Source organism: Carettochelys insculpta, chromosome 2 (genome assembly GCF_033958435.1).
Source record: "Carettochelys insculpta isolate YL-2023 chromosome 2, ASM3395843v1, whole genome shotgun sequence".
Taxonomy (NCBI): Eukaryota; Metazoa; Chordata; order Testudines; family Carettochelyidae; genus Carettochelys; species Carettochelys insculpta.
This window is the reverse complement of record NC_134138.1, coordinates 258489283-258502457: the sequence shown is the minus strand read 5'-3', so window position 1 is coordinate 258502457 and position 13175 is coordinate 258489283. Positions and strand designations below refer to the sequence as shown.

Below are 13175 nucleotides of genomic sequence, written 5' to 3'. Positions count from 1 at the left end.
AGCCATACAACCACTTATCATGGATGTGGCCAAGTTTCCCATGGTCCCATAAAGTTTGTTCACAGCCACCAATCCTGCCTCTCAGCATCCTGTGCTGTTATTTACCTATAATTTACCCTTAAATGTCTTCAGAGAGCTCGGTATGTAGTGGAAGTTTTGGTAATACCTCTATAAAATACTGACCTCCAATAGTCTGGCAGATTCTTGTTTGGCACCAATCTGGTCCTGAGAGTGCTGGAGTAGAGAGGTTCAACCTGTAACTATATGTTTACTTTTTGTCAGTGTATCTGATGACTTGCTCTATTAAAAATATAATAGGAAATTAAAATATGCAGTGTTAAGTATCATGGGGTAGCTGAGTAAGTCTGTATCTTCAAAAGCAACTAGAAAACCTGAGGCACCGTATAGACTAACAGATATTTTGGAGCGTAAGCTTTGTTGGGCAGAGACCCGCTTTGTTGGGCAGAGACCCGCTTTGTGCACGAGTGGTGGGTGTCAGAGGGGGGTTTAAAGAGGGGAGGGCCAGAGCTGACAAGTTCTGTTCAGTCAAGGATGATGTGGCCCATTATCAGTAGCTAATGTGGAGGTGTGAACATGAAGAGTGGAGAAACTGCTTTTGTAATTGGCCAGCCACTCCCAGTCTCTGTTTATTCCTTGGTTGGTGGTGTCAGATTTGCAAATGAATTGCAGATTTACGGTTTCTCTTTTGAGTTTGTGTTTGAAGTTTTTTTGCTGTAGGATTGCTACTTTTAAAGCTGTTGCTGAGTGTCCACAGAGTTTGAAATGTTCTCCTACAGGTTTTTTGTGTGTTAAAAATAGCAATCCTGCAACAAAAAAAAAAAAGTCAAAACAAACTCCAAAGAGAGTGCAGAGCTGCAATTCATTTGCAAATTTGATGCCATCAGCCAAGGATTGAACAGAAACTGGGAGTGGCTGGCCAGTTATAAAAGCGGTTTCTCCTCTCTTGATGTTCACACCTCCACATTAGCTACTGCTAATGGGCCACATCCTCCGTGACTGAACAGATCTTGTCAACTCTGGCCCTCCCCTCCACTGAGACTCCTTTAAACTCTCCTCTGGAATCCCCAACTCATGCATCTGATGAACTGGGTCTTTGCCCACTAAAAGCTCATGCTCTAAAATATGGTAGTCTGTAAGGTGCCACCGGTGTTCTTGTTGCTATGTATGGTGTTTGTTAGTTATAGAACTTAATAGGTATTAAGTTAGCTTTCTTTAAATACCAGTTAGCTTGAATAGTTTTCAAAATACGAGCTGAAAATCTCAGGACACCAATAGAAGTACTATATTTGTTTTACTTTTCAGCATCAGGCTAAGTGAAAACATAAGCATGCTATAATAGTAGAACAATTTAAATGGTAAACTTCATAATTCTTTTTCATTCTAATATCACTGTTTTGCTAACAAACTAATGTCCAGAAATGATTTTTATAATAATTTTGTCTCAGCAACCCAACATTCATATTATAACCTAACTGCAATATTTACAGATTTCAATGCTGATAGCTTTTAAGAAAAGTAAACTTAAAAGTCAGTGGTCACAGCATTAACATTGATTTTTACTCCAGGATACTAAACTTCCTTCATCTGTTCGGAATACACTTCTGGAACTTTTTGGACAAATAGAGAGAGAATTTGAAAACCTTTATATTGAAAATTTGGAATGTGAGTATGGTTTTGTATAATTTGAATAAAACTGTGTCAAATCACATTGTATAATAGAGCTTGTTTTAGTAAAATACTCAGTATACTAGAAAGTAACTTATGGTTTCTTCGGATGTTTCAGTGTGAAGCATTTTACAAACAACCCAAAAGCCCTAAGTTGGATTCTGACCCTCTTCTGAAAAAGTGTCTTGGGATCTGTTGTCCAAGGTGTTAGGACTCCTGTTTTATCTTACCTGAAAGGTAGAACTCTGGTGCCTTTGTGCTCTTTAGCCACTGGGCATACCCAGCCTCTGTTTCAGTATTGATTCAGAGTTCTGGCTGCTGCCCCATGCCTTGTGCTCTGCTGGCCCTACACCTCAGGCAAACCTTAATTCTGACATTTCCAAACTTCTGAGTGTTCAACTCTGTAACTTTAAAGTTTCTTGAATGCTGTGTGTGTCATTTTCTTAGGCTTTTAAAGAAGGAAACTGAAAAGAAAATTCTGGTATTTGGTAGACATGTCATTCATCAGCAAATGTAGAAACTTCAGAGCCACCATATAAACATTTGTAATTTGTAGTAACGGGTAACGGTAGCTTGCTGTACTCTGGGTTAGCACTAGAGGGCAGTATGGGACATCTTGCTGGTGGATTTTGTACGTATTTACAGAAGACAAAGGGATGGTGAAACCAGGGTATCTTGGGTTCCATTTCAGACTCTGTCCTCCCCTCTCTTCCCCAGTATGACCCCATCTGTCCCACTCCCTCAATTCCAGTGCTTACATTTCAGTTACGTCTATCCCACCCTGACTCCTTGTTTGCGTTCCACTCTACTCATAGGTAGTTCCACTTACCACTCCAGGCTTTTCAACCCAATCCCACTCTTCTTGCCCAGACATCTCCTTGTCAGGTTATTCTCAGCTGCTTATTTGCTGCCTTTGTGCCCAGCCATCCCACTTTTCCCTCCCACCTCTTCATCTGTTCTCTATCCCTGCCCTGGCCTGCCATTACATCTCCTCACCCTACGCTGAGTGTTCAGTATCCCCTCTGGTTTCCCATCCTGCTCCTCACAAAGCTCCATTTAATTTCAGTCCGTTCCCCTTTTCAGTCTTGCACACATTGTCACCATCTTGTTGCTTAGGCTCTGTGTTATTCTTTTGGTGTGTCTCCTGTGCCACCTACTCGCTTCCAGCTTCCCAGTCTTAGGGTAGGTCTACACAGCAAAGCTATTTTGAAATGACTAACCTAGCATCTACATGACACAACTGCTTTCTTCAAAATAAATATGAAATAGCGACTGTCTTACTTTGAAATTGGTGAACCTCATTTAATGAGGAATAGCACCTATTTTGAAATAAGCCATAATGGCCGTGTCTACACTTGGCCAAAATTTTGAAAGGGCCATGCTAATGGCCAAATTGGAGAATACTAATGAGGTGCTGAAATGAATATTCAGCGCCTCATTAGCATGCTGCTGGCTGCATCACTTCGCAAGTGCTGCATTTCGATCACACATGGCTTGTCTACATGGGGCCCTTTTTGAAAGGACCCCACAGACTTCAAAATTCCCTTATTCCTATCAGAAAGTTTACAGGAAGCTTCAGGGGAAAGGAGTGAGGGGATTTCAAAGTCTGTGGGGTCCTTTCAAAAAGGGCTCAATGTAGACGAGCCATGTGCAATCGAAATGTGGCACTTTCAAAGTGCTGTGGCTGATAGCATGCTAATAAGCCGCTGAATATTCATTTTGACTCCTCATTAGTATTCTCTGATTTGGCCATTAGCCTGGCCCTTTCAAAGTTTTGGCCAAGTGTGGGCACAGCCAATGTGTCCAATGGCTCTATTTCAGAATAGGCTCTGTATGTTTAGATGATCTATTTTGAAATAGCTAAGTGCTATTTCAAAATGTATTTTTATGTGCAGCAGCATTATTTCAAAATTAAGCAATTTTGGAATAGCTATTACTGAATATCTTATTTCAGAATAAGTCTGCCGTGTAGACACGCCTAGTCACCTTGCCCAGCCAGTTCTTCCTCATTTCCCCCTGGGCTCCTTGTGCCAGTCCTACTGAACCAACGCATCTATTTTGTCCCCCTCTACATTCAAATCAGCCATCTTCTTCCTTCATGCTGCCTGAGCCCATCAGGGTGACCATTGAGAGCACAGATGTGAGACTGTCCCACATATCAGGTGAGGTACCCCAACCTAGCACAGCCTGCAGAAGTCCAGAGTTGTAGTTTCATTGAAAGTACATCTCTGGTCTAGGCTGGAGACCACCACTTGTGAGAATTGAGCTGCTTAAGTCTAGGTTTTATTTAGTATGTGCTAACATGCAGGTTTTTTGTTTCTTTTTTCAAATGCCTGTCACTTCACCAACTGTGGATTTTCCCAGAAACATCAGACTGTACATCCCTGGCGCAAAGGCCGCCCTGTCTAATTTCAAGTCGTGGGTCAAAGGCACAGGCATGCTAAGAACTTCTAAGAGAAAATTCTCAGACCTGAATTTAGACAAAACGTATTTTTCCCTGGCCTTATTCTCTGAGTTGACTGCACCATTTGGGCTGAAATTTTCTAATAAAATTCTGCATGAGGCAAATACCAGGCGTGGAAAACTTCAGCCAAGCAATTAAGTTTGGCAAAGTTATAAACAATTTAAAACAGGGTCTTATCATAGAAATAGTTGGTAATCTAAGTTAGTGGTGCCAGGCCTGCTAATGAAAATTTGTGTGTACAAATGGTAAGTTTTAGAGAAGTAATTAAAAAAGCATATTTTGCAGTTCTGTTTGCACAGAATCTGAGGTGGTGAACATTTGTTTTATGTACGTGAGCATAAAATTACTTCTTCGAGTGGTCCCCGTGGGTGCTCCACAATAGGTGTTGGGCTCACCCGATGCTGCAGATCGGAATTCTTTCAGCAGTTTCTCCTGGACCGCGCATGTGCCGGCGCGCACCGCTCCCCGCGCGCCCCCGGCCACGTGCGCGATCCGGTCCCTGCCCGTTCCTTCTCAACTACCATCGGCTGCAGACAGAATCCGCTCAGGCTAAGGCCAGAGTCAGATAAGATAGCTGTTTTTTGTGTAATTTGTTGTTTTTGTCACTTAAAAAAAAAAAAAAAAAGGAAAAGAAAACAAGGACAAAGAGACTATCAAAAAAAAAAAAAGAGAGGAGGGAGGAGCGGACGAGAAGGCCACTTAGGCCACCCGCTGCCCCGCAGGATGGTGATCGCTGTTTGGAGTGAAAAGGCACTGATTACGCGCTAAGTACCCTATTAACAGTAAAGGAGTCACCACGATGGCCTCCTCAGGTTTTAAAAAGTGTGAGTCATGCCGTGAAGCTATGCCGGCCTCCGATGGGCATAGTGAATGCACCCGCTGCTTGGGGGAATCACATGTTACCCAGAAGTGTTCTCACTGTGCTAAACTCACAGCCAGGGCCAGGAAAGACAGAGAGATGAGGCTTAAAATGCTCTTGTTTGATAAGGCTCTCCAGCCGGAGCTGCCGGAGAAGCCTCACCCAGAAGGGCCCTCTGGGTTGCATAAGAGGAAGGCAGCCTCTTTGACCCCCTCTGTGCAGAAAAGGAGGAGACTCTCCCCGGCTCGATCCTTGCCAGCGAGTTCAGCGAGCAGGACGAGCGGCGCGCAGAGCCCCCAGCTGCGAGCTCAGGGAAGCAGCGGTGCGGCAGTGCACGTGGCAGAGGCTGAGCCTCCGATTACACAACAGCCGGCACTCAGGGTGCCGAGAGCACCAGCGAGGCAAGCGCCGGAATTGGCGGCACCGCCACAGGCGGCACCGGCCCCCGCAGCACCAGCGGCGCAGGGACACCAGGCATGGAGCCTGCAGGCGCCGGAGGAAACTACCCGCGTGGCACTGCAGCTGAGTGTGCCAAGCGCGGCGCCGACAGCGGGGCCGAGATCCCCGGCATGGGAGGGGGTGGTGCCAGCCCCTCAGAGGGACAAGGCTAAAGCAAAAACCCAGCACCGCAGCCCATCTCTGGACAGGGCTGCGCTGCCTTTAGCACCAAGCCCTCCCCCCGTGATACACACGCCGCACCGAAGGTCTGTGACTCCACCGGCTTATCCAGAACCTCCCTCTCCGTTCCTCCAACCAATGTCACCATGGCTTGGGCCACCTTCACCATTTCTGGGAATGGATCCCCTGGAGTACTATCACAAGCTAGTTTTGCCTCTATCTGTGTCGTCGCGGAGGTCTCGCTCTCCCAGACATCGGGGGTACACTCTCCGTGCAAGGTCCAGGTTTCCATCCCCGGGCCCTTGCCCATGCTGCTGTGGTCGTCCTCATAATGCTGAACACAGACACCGCAGGCCTACATCCAGGGGCAGGTGCCCCCTGCTGCTCAATACCCCCGTGTACACTCTCGATCTGGGACAGAAACACAGTTGTCTCGAGGGCAGTTAGTTTTAGAACCCCGGGACTTGCCTTCACAATCTTCCAGGGAGCAAGTGTATCATCGACCACAGGAGCCTGAGAGTTTGAGGGAGGTTTACCCCAGTGGTTCCTCCTCATCCTCCCCAGATGGGGCCATGGCCCCGGGGATGTCTCCCCCCCCGGATGACCTTAAACAATTTCAAGAACTATTCAAAAGAGTGGCTTTCACGCATGATATTCAAAGGGCAGAGATGCAGGAGAAACATCACGAACTCCTGAAAAATTTGAGACCCCAGGCTTCATCCAAAATTGCTATTCTGCTGGACGAAGCTATTATGGAGTCAGCCACTACCATATGGCAGACTCCGGCCTCTATCCCACCTACGAACAAGAGAGCGGATAAGAAGTATTTCGTCCCAGCAAAGAGCATGGAGTTCCTTTTTAGTCACCCACAACTGAATTCTTTGGTGGTCGAATCGTCCCAGCAGAGGTCAAAGGCCTCTCAGTACAAATCGGGGGGGATCGGACAAAGATGCTAAGAAGCTAGAGCTGTTTGGTAGGAAGGTATATTCCTCCTCTACCCTGCTATTGAGAATGGCAAATTACGTGGCACACCTAGCAAACCACAACTTTGATAATTATTCCAGGCTTACTCCCCTCATGGATTCACTCCCAGAAGACAAGAAGCCAGTGTTAAAGGCGATTGTTCAAGAGGGCTACGCAGCATCGCGGACGGGAGTACAGATTGCCCTGGATGTGGCGGACACGGCGGCACGTTCAGCAGCTACAGCAGTGGTCATGCGTAGAGAATCCTGGCTCCAGACGTCTGGTATCCCCAGAGACCTGCAGGTGAAGATCATGGATCTTCCCTTTGATTCACAAAAGCTGTTTGCAGACTCCACCGACTCGGTCCTCCATTCCAGTAAGGACTCGAGCCACACTTAGAACCTTGGGCATTTATACTCCCCCATACAGGAAGAAAAAATTTTACCCTCGGCAAAGACGCTATGCTTATCAACCACAGTGTGCTCAATATCAACGAGGCTACAACCAGGGGCGCCGCCATCAGCAGCAGCAGTACAGAACTCCCAGGCGACGTTCTCAACAAAGCTGTACGCCTTCGGGGCAGGCCCAAAGGCAACAAGTTTGACGGGTATGTCGGGGGCTGCACTATCAATACCATCGCTCAATGCCACTCTCATCTCATGTTCCATCATCGCCTCAGACCGTTCCACTCCCAATGGCAAAAGATCACCACAGACAAATGGGTGCTGGAGATCATAGCCACGGGTTACACGATCCCCTTCCAGTCACTCCCACCGATGAAGCCTCCTGCCAGGCATCCCCTCAGAAACGCTGCCCACGGGGCGAGGCTCAAGCAGGAAGTGGATCACCTTATGTTCATAGGGGCGGTGGAAAGAGTGCTGGAAAAATTCCAGGGGAAAGGTTTTTATTCACACTACTTCCTAACAGAGAAGAAAACAGGAGGCTGGAGGCCCATCTTAGATCTTTGGAGCCTCAACTGTTACTTGCGCAAGCAACGTTTTCGGATGATCACAGTTGCCTCTATACTCAAGGCACTGGACGATGGAGACTGGTTTGCAGCCCTCGACTTACAAGATGCTTGCTTTCATATAACAATCCACCCGGCACACAGACGCTTCCTCCGCTTCACGGTCGGCAAGGAGCACTTCCAGTACAGGGTTCTTCCGTTTGGCCTTTCTTCGGCTCCCAGAGTCTTTACCAAAACCCTGGCAGTAGTGTCAGCCTACCTGCACAGACGGGGTGTTTATTTTTCCATATCTGGACGACTGCCTGCTGAAGGGGGCCTTGGAGGCAGAGGTCTCACGCATGATACGCGTCACACCGGACACGTTTTCTTCGCTGGGCCTAGTTATCAACCTCGCAAAGTCAAAGACCAAACCCACACAAGATATAGAGTTCATAGGGGCACGCATAAACTCTTTCACAGCAAGAGTATACCTGCCCGACGCCCGCTTCCGCGCCATCAGTGCGCTGGTGCAGGTCATCACATACAGCCCCACGGTGCCGGTCTTAACGTGCCTACAGCTGTTGGGCCATATGGCGGCAGCGACGTTTGTGGTACAGAATGCCAGGTTACACATGTGAAGCCTACAGTATTGGCTGGCGAGTGTTTACAAACCGGCATTCCATACTGTCCACAGGGTGGTGTCGCCCACGACAGAGGTGCGCAGATCCCTGGCGTGGTGGAAAAATCCCAAGAATCTGCTAGTGGGGGTGCCCTTTCACCAACCACAAATTTCTATTTTTCTTACTACCGATGCCTCCCGCATAGGATGGGGAGCGCACATCGGCGACAAGGTGACGCAAGGGCTATGGTCCCCTGCGGAACAGACACTGCACATAAACATACTGGCGCTCAGAGCACTGTTCAATGCCTGCAAACATTTTCGAGATTATCTGCACGGCAAAGTAGTCGGGATCAATACTGACAATACCTCCACTATATTTTACATCAATCGAGAAGGAGGAGCACAATCCCGTGCTCTATGTGCGGAAGCAGTCCGATTGTGGAACTGGTGCATTGCCAACAACATAACGTTGAAAGCCTCGTACTTGCCGGGCGCTCACAACGCAAAAGCAGATCAGCTGAGCAGGCGCTTTGCACTCACGCACGGATGGCAGATCTGCTCCGATCTGCTACGGCGCATTTTTCGTACATGGAGGTTTCCCCAGATCAATCTGTGTGCCACCCAGTACAACAAGAAGTGTCCCCAATACTGCTCCAGGGCAGGAGTGGGTTGGGGGTTCCTGGGGGATGCATTCATGATTTCATGGAGGGGCCCTCTACTTTACGTGTTTCCCCCCACAGTGCTTATCCACAAGGTTCTGCAGAAAGCCAGAAGGGACAGAGTTCGCATGATACTCATAGTCCCAACTTGGGATCGGCAGCAATGGTTTCCCTTGCTTCTGCGCATGTCGGACCGCCCACCGCTTCCTCTACCGGTGGTGCCGGATTTACTCACACAGGCTCAGGGGTCCATAGTGCACCCGCACCCTCAGGGTCTGTGCCTGCAAGCATGGTTAATCCATGGCTCAGCTCCTTAGAGAGCATGTGCACAGAGGGCGTACAACAAGTCCTGGAATGTAGCCGAAGGACCTCCTCCAGGAGGACTTACAAGCAGAAATGGACTCAATTTACAGCCTGGTGTTCTCCCAAGCAGTTAGCTCCCCTTGACGTGCCTATACCTGTAATACTAGAATACTTATTGGACCTCAAAAGAGGCGGGTTTTCTCTATCCTCGCTAAAGGTCCACCTCGCTGCTATATCAGCCTTTCGGCATACAGAGGAAGGGCACGCTGTATTCGCCCATCCTATCGTCACAAGGTTCTTGAAGGGGCTGGTAAACCTGTACCCCCCTCGGAAACCGCTTGCACCATCGTGGAGTCTGGATTTGGTGCTCAGCACGCTATTGGATCCACCTTTCGAACCATTAGCCACAGTTCCCCTCCGTCTCCTTATGATGAAAACAACCTTCCTGCTTGTAATTACATCAGCCTGCAGGGTGAGCGAGCTCACAGCAGTGATGGCAACGCCGCCCTGCACAGGATTGTCAAAGGAGGCAGTAACCTTAAGGTTGCACCCAGCCTTTGTTCGAAAAGTTTCTTCGGAGTTCCATCTTAACGAACCAATAGTTTTTACCCTCGTTTTACCTGAAGCCTCACAGCTCCAGCAAGGAGGCACGCCTGCATCTCCTGGATGTGAGGAGGGCGTTGGCCTTCTACATAGACAGAACTAAGTCCTTCTGGAAAACGGACAGGCTTCTAGTCTCTCTGGCTCCCAGGTCAAAAGGAGAAGGTCTCTCTTCACAGAGAATCTCAAAGCACATTGTGTCCTGTATAAAAATGTGCTACGAGCTTTGAAAGACTCCTTTGCTGGCCCCACCTAGGGCTCACTCCACCAGGGCGGTGGCGGTGTCAACAGCCTTCTTCAAGGGCATCGTATTAAAAGACATCTGTAAAGCGGCGACCTGGTCATCCTACGACACCTTCGCCAAGCATTATGCCCTACATCGGGTATTCGAAGAGGATACCCGTCTGTGGACAGCAGTCCTCTCGGGGGCAAGCTGCACATGAACCGATTACCCATCTCCTTACTTGGGTTACTGCTGGGTAGTCACCTATTGTGGAGCACCCACGGGGACCACTCGAAGAAGAAAGAGAAGTTACTCACGTGTAGTAACGATGGTTCTTCGAGGTGTGTCCCCGTGGGTGCTCCACCACCTGCCCATTCTCCCCGCTTCGGATCTCTGTCTAGTGTTTTTCAAGAGCATTCAAGGCGGTTCGTCAAGGAACTGGTGGGGACTGGATCACGCACGTGGCCGGGGGCACGCAGGGAGCAGCGCGTGTCGGCGCATGCGCGATCCAGGAGAAACTGCTGGAAGAATTCTGATCTGCGGCGCCGGGCGAGCCCGACGCCTATTGTGGAGCACCCACGGGGACACATCTCGAAGAACCATCGTTACTACAGGTGAGTAACTTCTCTTTTTGCACTGTAGTAAATGTGTATGGAACAGTTGAATGAAACGTTAGTTCTTTAGTACAATTGCTGAGTAATTTTAAAAATAAGATGCTTCTAGGAGTAAAGTGAGTGTTCTTGTTTAACTTTGCCTTGCTGTATCTTTTTTTGATTTTTAGCAGTGCACAAACTTCAAATTAATAGCCTATAGAAGGAAAAACTCTCCTTTGTTGACTTAATAGTACAGTAGGGTCTCAAGATTTGTGAACTTAATGTTTGCAAATTCAGTTACTCGCGAGCGGCTGCTTCCCCTGGGGCTCTGGGCATGAGTGCAGCAGCCGCTGCTTCCCCCCGGGCAGGAGTCATATTCCTGAAATTCAACCTTTGTGAGGATTCTCGAGACAGAACCCTCGCTAATGTTGAGACACTACTGTACCTAAAAATGACTTGCCAATTATGAATGAAATAACTAATAAGAGGCCCCAGACTTGTATTCACTTTCTGAATTTCCTTTTAGCATGCTATAGTGAGAAGTGGTAAGATTTCTCTGGTACAGTTTCCTTGGAATCTGGGTCAAGTTTTACCTTAGATTAGGAAGTTCAGCAAGAAACTTTGCCTTTATTGAGAGTGTGCAATCCTCTTTTATAAGGTTATAATAAACAGCTCGTGTTACAACATAAAATAGATGACTTTATCTCAAAATTCCTTACAGTTTTAATTACGTGCTTTTAATTGCTTATTTATAGTAACTTTTTTTTGCTACTGTTAGTACGTCGCGAGATTGATACGCTCAATGAGAGGTTAGCAGTTGAAGGACAAACAATTGATGGAGCTGAATTGAGCAAAGGACAACTGAAAGCAAAAGGTAAAATGCATATTAACAAATATTAGGTTTTCGATGCTGCTTTTTCCTACTTAGCTTAACAAAATGTACAGTTTAATTAAAGGGAATCGATACCATTTCACTAATAAGCTTACAAACCTATTTCTCAAAATAGTTTCATTTGAATTTTTATTTGTCTCAACAGCTAGTCACAGTACCAGTCAGCTTTCACAGAAATTGAAGACCACTTACAAAGCATCTACTAGCAAGGTATGTGACAAATGAAACCTCTCCTTATCATTCATATGTACTCATGAGACTTAGACGTCAGTCTTAGTGTTATAATGTATTGTGTGTGAAGCAGTATAGGTCCATTTCTAAACAAACACGCTTTGTAAAGAAGAGCATGTATCTTGACTACAGCAATTGGCCCTCATTTCAGAAGTGCTGTACTACTGTAAGATATTAACCTTCTTAAAAATTATAGACATTGGAATATGGGGGAAGGGATTTTATGGCAGTGGAAAATATAAAAATGTTAAATTTTCATGTTGAAAATTTAAGTTAAGGGTTAATTTCAGACTGTGAGGACTTGTTTGAGAATGACCTCTTAAACTGTCCTTAGCAGGCATTGCAGTTGAATTGTTTTTAAACTGGTTGTTTAAGTCTGTAGTGTGGCTTTGAGCTTTGTCCCGTCGGGGGTATCTGTTCTTAGTCTTCAAGTATGTGATAATGGACAGGTCCCCAAACTTTCCATCATGCTCCTTGCCAAATAGCAGATACAGTACAAGACAGAGTGCCAGTCTCTCTGCACGTTGCCGCAGCCTTCCCATTTATTTCCCCACTTTGGCGTTTCTCTCCAATGTTGGTCTCGTTTGTTTTGTGTTTTTCTTTCCTCCCATTTCCACACAGCAAGTGTCTACACACTACTCTTTATTTGCTTGGTGTGAGGGTCAGTCATTGGTAGTTTCAAGGGGAAAGGCAGCAGAGGAGTTTGCAATGAAAAAGGGCATCTAAACTTGCAAGTGAAATACATGAACTGTTCCCAGGGCTAGCTGCATTGTGAGGTGCTGTGAGGAGTATACTGGGCATTCTGGGAATTTTTACAGGATCCATTTACTATTCTACTCAGAAGTACATGTGCATGGATACAGTATGGTAAAGAAGACTGAAGTTTATACTCTTTTTCTGCTCCCCTTTCCCTGGGTTAGTTGATAATCTCTAAGGCCCAGCAGGCTGTGAAAGCAATAGTATAAGAAAGTAAATGCTAGTACTAAAAATGTTAATTTTGGGGGGGATTCAAAGTTAATATTTTGTACATAATCTAGATAGATAAAAAGGAAAAAGATGCACTGTGCTGAATTTAAATATATATTTAATGTGCATGCACTTCTTTAGACAGAATTGATATACAAGAAAACGGCGGAAAAGAATGTTTGTTGTGGTGTTTTTTTTAAATTAATTTAGTCCAGTCTAAAAAGTTTATACCCTTACTTCCTGAAGACTTTTATTTAGTTCCTATTGTCATGGATCAATTTGCATATACTGATGTGATGCGAATATACATCCATTTTTGTATTGCATAAATAGCAAATTCGTTATTGAGGCTAGTTAAAATATGGGCAACGTCAGATTAATTGTACAACTCTTACATAGTCATGAAATACTATTTTTCATTTTGATGAATGTGCAGAAATTTGTAAAGCAGGTTTTGAATATTGACGCTCTTCTCTTAATTGTTTGCAGTGTAGCTCTTGGTTGCTTGCAATGTAACACTCACGTTCTTTCCCAGGCAAAGTAGATGAAC

The 13175-nt window shown here is 46.2% G+C and overlaps 1 protein-coding gene across 6 annotated transcripts in view; it reads left to right on the top strand.

The window, feature by feature from the left end:
- The window catches only part of WDR37 (WD repeat domain 37), a 103055-nt gene that overhangs the window by 31380 nt on the left and 58500 nt on the right, over positions 1-13175 (top strand). For all 6 annotated transcript variants that reach the window (XM_074985021.1, XM_074985019.1, XM_074985025.1 and 3 more), the window contains 3 exons: positions 1587-1683; positions 11315-11410; positions 11574-11638. In XM_074985021.1, coding sequence (XP_074841122.1) covers positions 1587-1683; positions 11315-11410; positions 11574-11638 — 258 coding nt within the window. The remainder of the gene's footprint in view (positions 1-1586; positions 1684-11314; positions 11411-11573; positions 11639-13175) is intronic.